Below are 8,710 nucleotides of genomic sequence, written 5' to 3' on the forward strand. Positions count from 1 at the left end.
CTGACATGAAGACAGCAGTGGTTGGTTACTGGACAAGAAGACAAATGAACGATTGAGGGAAACAGCAGCTTCTGGAAAGGTTTGGCAACAGTAAAGATAAGAGGCCAGTGAAGAGATCCTTGGAGGGACATGGAGAGCTGGGAAAAGGGATAAGCTTGGAAACATGTTCCGATAAAAAGCCAGGCGTTTCCTCTGTTATCTTTCACCAGTGCCTGAACAGAGTTACATCGTATACACTCTGGACACAAAGGAGGGCTGTTCTTGAGCCTCGACTCTGGGTGAGCCCTCTGGGTCTTAGACTTGAGATGCAAAGTTTTGAAATTTTCAAACTTGAAAATCACGGTGAGCAGAGAGATCTCTGGTGCTCTGCCAATCCTAATGTCCCTTGTATTGAACGTTGACTATGTTGACAATGAAAAGCCAGTAGAGCTTCAAGGAGGAAAGAGGTCAATAGCCAAATGTTTCAAGAAGTCAAGGAAGGTGAGAATTCATAGTAAATAACAATAACCACCAGTTATCAGAGGCTTTTGTCTATGCCAGGCACTATTCTGTGAGCTTTACAAGTATCACCTAATTTAATCTTCACAGCAAACCTCTGCTGTCAGTAGTATCATCTCTATACTAGAGATAATTAAACTGAAGTTCAGAGACATTAACTAACTTGTTCAAAGTCACGTGGCTAATATGTGGCAAAGTGAGGATTTGAACCCAGATTTGTCTGGCTCCAAAGCTTGTGTTCTTTCCACTTCCCCACATTACTCCTAGTGAGAGATTGTCAAACATCATTTCGAATAAGTCAAAGAAAAAAGCCCAACATATCCATTACCATTGCTAGTTACACATAGCACCAGGAGCCAGAGAGTTGGAATATAATAGAACCCCAGAAAATCTCCAAGCCTTATTTGGGCCTGAAGTTTCATCTTCTTTGCCCACTACCCTCCAATGCTTCCTACCCCTAAAGATTACAAAGAAGTGATATGTAGATATATTTCCTTTCCCTGCTGTAGTGCTGGGAGCAAGGAACTAACCAGAAGTGGATGGAAGAAATCTGATAAGGGAGTAGAAGGATGCTGGGCAAACTCTTCAGTTAGGGTCACTTATGACTTATGGGTCAAAGCAAGAGTCAATGGCTAGGCAGGGAACAGGTTCAGAGTTTTCTGAATTTCAGATACCACCCTATCTTCTACTAAGCCAGAGATGGCAGTGGTACCCACTTGAGGCTCAAGAAGAGGGGAATGATGTTGAATTAAGGACCACAGCACTGCAGAAACCTAATTAAAGGGGTTGAGTACACTGAATTGGACTCAGGTCCAGGTTACTGCATACACCTTTAGTATGTGGACTGCAGGCTCCCGGACACTTCACAGCAGAATCCACTCATCAGTATCAACCTTTCTCTGCTGAGTGCCTTCTACCTTTCTTCATCCTCAGATAATTTTCCTAATGGACCATTTGCAGATTCATTTGTAGTTCTGTAATCTTTGGAAAACACGTATTCTCTCCTCAGATCTTTATCGCTTTCTTATTTTTTTGCTCTGCTTTCATACATTTTTTTTCCTTTTCTTTTTTTACTGAAAGGCATTCACCCCATCTATTGAGAGCATGTGCTATGACTTCATGTGTGGCAACAAAGAAAAGCTGAAATTTGCAGATATCAGTAAGGGAGGTTGTTCCACAGTTTTCTATCCTTTTAAAATGGTTTATCTCTATTAGATAATGAATAAGATGATGTTTAGCCAATCAGATTATTTCCTTGGAGAGCTTGGAATGGTAGTCTTGACAACATGGTTGGATATCAGTAGAAGTGAAGATGTGGAATCTTAAGCAGAATCTAAGAATGGTGGACACTCCAGAACTGTAGATGTGTATAGTTTAACTGTGGGGGAGTCCTCTTTAGCTCGCAAAGCAATCAAGGCATTTTGTCTCAGTCTTTTATGACAGATAGGAAAAGGGTCTTTTATGAGAGTCTTCTCTACTGCTGAAAACTACTATTAATTCTGATAAATCATGCACATAATGGATTCAGGTCATCCTTTTATTAGGCAGCCTTATTCTGCTTATCAGTGTTTGCAAGAACAAACTTGAGGGCTCTGATGGAGTTCTTTAAAGAAAGGGAAGTAGATCTCAAAACCATTCAGTGTAGGTGAAACTCTGTGCCACTGGGGGTTCCTTAGATATAGAAAGAAAGTGCCTTCTGTAAAGATGGTGCTCCCATGAGTTGCTCTCTTCTCTCTCTCTCGTTTTTCAAGGCTCTCAGCCCAGTATCCTACCCTTCAAACCAGAAACAATCCCCTTTCTCAAGAGTGGAGGAAGTTGTGCCGTTTGCTTGAATGGCATCTCAGGTTTCCTCTCTGCAGCCCCTTCTGGAAGGAGAGGAAATGGGTTCCAGTCCAGGGGGCTGATTCCTTACTAATGATATTTATAAGCAAGCCCTTTGTCAATATAGCACTTTATTTTAGTCCTCTGTTATAGAGGGCTATGTCTTTATGGCAGATTAATCATAGTCGGCCTTATACAAAGCCCTTGTCTTATTTTATTTTACTGATTTATTAACTTTTATCCCCATAATCAACTCCTATCCATCTCTCACATAGGCAACTCCTACAATGTTTAATTTAACTCCTATGATGTATCATGTCACCCAGGTAGTGAGCATAGCATATAATAGGTAGTTTTTCAACCCTTGCCTCCCTCCCTCTCTCCTGACTCTAGCAGTCCCCAGTGTCTATTGTTCCCATCTTTATGTTCACATGTACCCAAGGTTTGTCTCCCACTTGTAAGTGAGAACATGTGGTATTTGGTTTTCTGTTTCTCCATCAGTTGTCTTAGGATGATGACCTCCAGCTGCATCCATGTTGCTGCAAAGGACGTGATTTCATTCTTTTTGATGGCTGCATAGTATTCCATGGTATGTGTGTACCACATTAAATGTGTATATATTTTAAGTGGTTTTATGTTATTTATCTGATTCTGTTGCTTATTTTAAAAACTGGCACAGGTTTTTTTCTTAAAGTCAACTTTTTTGAGGTATAATTTATATAAAATATAATGTGTCAATTTTGATGTTTTGACATCTGCGTATAGAACATTTTCTTTTTTTTTTTTTTTTTTTTTTTTTTTTTTTTTGAGACGGAGTCTCGCTCTGTCGCCCGGGCTGGAGTGCAGTGGCCGGATCTCAGCTCACTGCAAGCTCCGCCTCCCGGGTTCACGCCATTCTCCGGCCTCAGCCTCCCGAGTAGCTGGGACTACAGACGCCCGCCACCTCGCCCGGCTAGTTTTTTTGTATTTCTTAATAGAGACGGGGTTTCACCATGTTAGCCAGGATGGTCTCGATCTCCTGACCTCGTGATCCGCCCGTCTCGGCCTCCCAAAGTGCTGGGATTACAGGCTTGAGCCACCGCGCCCGGCCAAGAACATTTTCATCACCCTGAAAGTTCCCTCATGCCCCATCTCAGTCAATGCCCACTTCCTCTCACCAGCCCCAGGCAACTACTGATCTGTTTTTTTGTCACTGTAGATTACATTTGTGTTTTCTAGAGTTTCATGTGAATAAGCTTGTTCAGTATGTTCTTTTTTGGTCTGGCTTTTTTTCACTCAGGCTAATGCTTCTTAAAAAATATTTATTATTATTTTTATTATTTTTTTTTTGAGATAGAGTTTCACTCTTGTTGTCCAAGCTGGAGGGCAGTGGCACGATCTTGGCTCAGGCTCACTGCAACCTCCGCCTCTTGGGTTCAAGCAATTCTCCTGCCTCAGCATACCGAGTAGCTGGGATTACAGGTGCCCACCACCACCCCCGGCCAATTTTTGTATTTTTAGTAGAGACAGGGTTTCACCATGTTGACCAGGCTGGTCTCGAACTCCTGACCTCAGGTGATCCACCCACCTCGGCCTCTCAAAGTGCTGGGATTACAGGCATGTGCCACCGCACCCAGCCTGCTCTTTAGGTTCATGCATATGTTGCATAGCAGTGGTTAATTCTTTGTTGCTGAATAGTATTCTATTACATGAAGATACCAGAATTTGTCTGTTTACTAATTAATGGACTTTTGGGTTGTTTTCACTGATGGTGAATAAAGTTGCTATGACAATTCAAGTTTTGGCATGGACGTTTATCTTTGATAAATACGTAGGAGTGGAGTTGTTTGGTTGTATGATAAGTGTATGTTTAACTTTAAAAGAAACTGTTAAACTATTTTTCCAAAGGGGAGATACCAACAAAATCAGCAATAATTTTGTTTAATTTTTTTTTTAACAAATTTTTTTTAAAATAAAGGAGGGGCCTTGCTATGTCATCCAGGCTGGTCTCAAACTCCTGGCCTCAAGTGATCTGTTTGCCTTGGCACATGTTTTTTTTTTTTTTTTTTTTGAGACAGAGTTTCACTCTTGTTGTCCAGGCTGGAGTGCAGTGGCACGATCTCAGCTCACTGCAACCTCCGCCTCTCAGGTTCAAGCGATTCTCCCGCCTCAGTCTCCCGAGTTGCTGGGATTACAGTCGCTCACCACCACATCTGGCTAATTAGTAGAGATGAGGTTTCACCATGTTGGCCAGGCTGGTCTCGAATTCCTGACCTCAGGTAATTCACCTGTCTCAGCCTCCCAAAGTGCTGGAATTACAGGCATGAGCCACCATGCCCAGCCAGTACATTTTTATATAGTTGAAAACAATCAAATTTCATTTAGAGATGTGAAAATCATACAGAATTTAAACTTGAGTGTCTATAAATAAGTTTTATTGGAATACAGCCACACTCATTTGCTTATATATTGTCTGTGAGTACTTTTGTTCTATAACTGTAGGGTTGAGTAGTTGTGATAGCTGTGGCCTGCAAATCCTAAAGTATTTACCATCTGGGCTTTACAGAAAAAGTCTGGTGACCTCTGGTCCAGAGCATTAATTTTTCTTCAGACAACAAGAAAATTTATCTTGTCTTTTTTTTTTGTTTTTGGAGACAGAGTCTCTGTTGCCCTGGCTGGAATGTGGTGGTGCAATTTTAGCTCATTGTAGCTTCGACCTCTTGGGCTCAAGTGATTTTCTTGCCTCAGCCTCCCTAGTAGGTAGGACTACAGCTTTGCCCCACCGTGCCCGGCTATTCAAAACTTTTTTTTTTTTTTTTTTTGTAGAGATGGAATCTCATTATGTTGCTGAGGCTGGTTTCAGACTCTTGGCTTCAAGCAATCCTCCTACCTTAGCCTCCCGAATTGTGGAGATTACAGGCAGGAGCCTCTGCTCCTGGCTTGTTGTTTTCTTCCATGTTAGAAAGAAGATATTCCTCTTGTTGGTTTGTCTTTGCTTCTGTCCATTTTGAAATGATAGACTTAGGCCAGGTGCGGTGGCTCACGCCTGTAATCCCAGCACTTTGGGAGGCCGAGGTGGGTGGATCACCTGAGGTCAGGAGTTCGACACCAGCCATGGCCAACATGGTGAAACCTCGTCTCTACTAAAAATACAAAAATGAGCTGGGTGTGGTGGTGCGTGTCTGTAGTCCTAGCTACTCGGGGGGCTGAGGCAGGAGAATTGCTTGAACCCGGGGGGCAGAGGTTGCAATGAGCTGAGATGGTGCCACAGCACTCCAGCCTGGGCAACACAGCGAGACTTTGTCTTAAAAAAAAAGAAGAAAGATAGACCTTACCATTATTGTCCTAAAAAGCACTTGACTCTTTCCTGATCTATCTGCTGGCCTTATGTATAAGTTAGCCATTACTATGTAACATTCCACTCCCAACCTCAGTGGCTTAAAACAGCACTTCTTTATATTTGGCTAGATTGCCTTGCTGAGGCTGGAGTGACTGGGGCAGCTATATTTCTCACTGTAGATCTGTGAGTCACCTGGAGTAGCTCCGCCCCACATATCTCTCATCCTCCTTGGACCACTGGGCCATGTTCTTCTCATAGTGATGGCAGAGGCACAGAAGGGAAAATGAAAACATTCATCATCTCTTAAAACCTAGGCTCACAACTGGCACACTGTCACTTCTGCTCACATATCACTAGCCAAAGAAAAGCACATGCCAAGGCCAAAGTGAAGAGACAACGAAATAGAGTTCTTCTAGGATGAGACCTTGACAAATGTGTGAATTCAAGTAGGGGTGAAGAAGGGCCAAGATTGCAATCCACCATTTCTTTCTTTCTTTTTTGAGACAGAGTCTCGCTCTGTCGCCCAGGCTGGAGTGCAGTGGCACAATCTCGGTTCACTGCGACCTCCGCCCCCGGATTCAAGCTATTCTCCTGCCTCAGCCTCCCGAGTAGCTGGGACTACAGTGGCCTGCCACCACGCCTGGCTAATTTTTTGTATTTTTTTGTAGAGAGCCAGGATGGTCTCGATCTTCTGACCTTGTGATCCGTCCACCTCGGCCTCCCAAAATGCTGGGGCAATCTACCATTTTTTTAAAGAAAGACCAAGTTGGGCATGATGGTTCATGCCTTTAATCCTAGCACTTTGTGAGGCCGGGGCAGGAGAATTGCTTGAGACAAGGAGTTCGAGGTTCCAGTGAGCTATGATTGTGCCACTGCACTCCAGCCTGGGTGACAGAACAACACTCTGTCTCAAAAAAAATAAAAATAATAATAAAAAAGACCACAACAATAATAAATGGCTTTTCTTTTGCTACCTATGAGGGTGTTACTTGTTCCTATTAAACATGTACTGTTAAAAGTAAGGGCTATGGCTTTCCTGCTCATTCCACTCCATGAATTCTGACATTCTGGTTTCCAGTGGTAATGGCCATGCAGCTATTAAGGTATTTTCCCCTGCTCTGCCCTTCATTTGGTATTATAAGGAATCATCATCATATGGGACATCCTAAGATGCCCTTGTTGCTGGGAAGAAGCCAAGGCGCACAGAAGTATCACTTCTTTTTTGTCTTACCTCTTTTTTTCTCTCTTTTTTTCTCATTAATGAAAAACAAATTAGTGATGAAACTATTTTCCCCCTTCTTGGTTCTCCAGCTGTACTATAAAATTCTTCAAAGGCAAGGCTGTATCTTCTCTTTGTTAACCTCCCTTCCGCTCTCCCAGCCTCCTCAGTCAGTGTGGTTGATATTTTCCTTGCCTACCTGTCTGATCTCAATGACTGTTCCCGTTCTGCTTCGCTGATCTTGGCTCTGCCCATGCTCCTCAGGGCAATAAATACCAGTCTGGACTGCCCAGAATGGAGTCCTCTGTCTGTTTTACCAGTTGAGAAGCCTCCTATCCTTCCCTGATCACTCGTCATTCATGAAGCTCCTTCTTCTGCTTTTGACTGTTACCCTGCTCCTGGCCCAGGTCACCCCAGGTAAACAGGATCTCCAGAAGGGGATGGGAGTCAGGGAACCCGATGCATGTTCAGAGAACTCTGGGGGTTCTGACAGGTTGGGCTGGGAGAAAGGCCTGGTAGAGCTCACTGAGGCCTTTAGGTAATCCCTCTAGTCATGGGGAAGTTTGAGTTCTCTGGTACTAAATGATCTTCCCAGTGCCCAGTACTTGACCACTCCAACCTTATCTCTGGTTAGCTCTGGAAAATCTGAACATGATGACCTGAGGAGGGGATAGAGTGTAAAGAGAGAGACTTGGGTATGGAGTATAGAGAAAATGGGGACTTTTTCAAAAATCTTTCTTGAAAGGATTTGAATTTTGATCTCTTGTTGCCTCTAGGAAAATGGTTCTCAAATTTCTGATTGTTTGAGGATTCTGATTCCACTTTTTTATGCAACCTCAAATTATTTGGGTTGCCCTAGGTTGTAGGTTCCCCAGAGTAGCTATTTCTAATTCCCTTAACTGGTTGGGGCCAGAGAAAAGTCCCAGGATGTTGTGAAGAAGGCAGTATGATGTTCTTGGGAGTTTTACAGGTGCCCTAGAAGCCTTACAGATGTTCAAATGAGTTTATTTAATATTCCTGTCACCTTTCATTGATATGGTCAGAGGGGATACTGAAGAACAACGAGAAAAGGTGGCTAATTGCTACTGGGCACCTGGGTACATTATAATATGGGGGAGATAAAACCTTTGGGAGAGGGGTCCTCTTCCCCCTCCCAAGGAGCTGGCCAAGGGGGGGAAGCTACCCAGTAGGTCCCATGCCACTGAGTTGGGGGGACTCTGGGGGTTCTAACAGGGGGCATGAGTGAAGGAAGAAAGTGTAGTGGTCTATAATCTTCCTTAAACTTAGGGGATCCTGTGTAAGAGCTTCTTCCCTCACAGACCTCCTCATTTCCCTCCTACTCCTCTACTGGGCTTTAGCCCCTCCCTTTCCCACCCTTCTGCTTTCTTTCAAAACTGACCCTGTTCTCTTCTTCCCTTTTGTTTTCAGTCACGAAATGTTGGGGTAAGTCAGGCAGGTGCAGAACAACATGTAAAAAAAGTGAAGTATACTATATATTATGCAAAACTGAGGCTAAGTGCTGTGTGGATCCCAAGTATGTACCTGTAAGATCAAAATTAACAGACACAAATACAAGCCTGGAATCAACTTCTGCAGTCTGACACCTCTCTTCCAACCTTGAGCCTCAACATCATGGGATCCTGCATCATGGGATCCTAGGAAGAACAGACTGGACCAGTAGGTGGTAATAATCTAAACCTTGCAAATAGCTCCTAGTCTGCTGACCCATAGCTGGTCCCAGAGGATATGAATTAAAGAATATTCATTATATCTACTTGATTCCTGTTTTCTTCTAGACCAGCACTGCCAATAGAACATTCTGCCATGATGGAAATATTTCCTATCTGTATTGT

At 43.3% G+C, this 8,710-nt stretch overlaps 1 protein-coding gene across 2 annotated transcripts; it reads left to right on the forward strand.

The window, feature by feature from the left end:
- The first annotated feature begins 254 nt into the window (after positions 1–254).
- DEFB121 (defensin beta 121) lies at positions 255–8,502 on the forward strand. 2 transcript variants are annotated; one of them, XM_025400382.1, is made up of 2 exons: positions 255–480; positions 8,286–8,502. In XM_025400382.1, exons 1-2 carry the CDS (start codon positions 459–461, stop codon positions 8,456–8,458), a joined length of 195 nt encoding a protein of 64 aa, XP_025256167.1. In that variant the 5' UTR covers positions 255–458; the 3' UTR covers positions 8,459–8,502. The 2 variants fall into 2 exon arrangements, with proteins under 2 accessions (XP_025256167.1, XP_025256166.1); XM_025400381.1 differs by lacking the exon at positions 255–480 and adding an exon at positions 7,102–7,274.
- Positions 8,503–8,710: the final 208 nt, after the last annotated feature.

Source organism: Theropithecus gelada, chromosome 10, assembly GCF_003255815.1.
Source record: "Theropithecus gelada isolate Dixy chromosome 10, Tgel_1.0, whole genome shotgun sequence".
NCBI classification, from domain to species: Eukaryota; Metazoa; Chordata; class Mammalia; order Primates; family Cercopithecidae; genus Theropithecus; species Theropithecus gelada.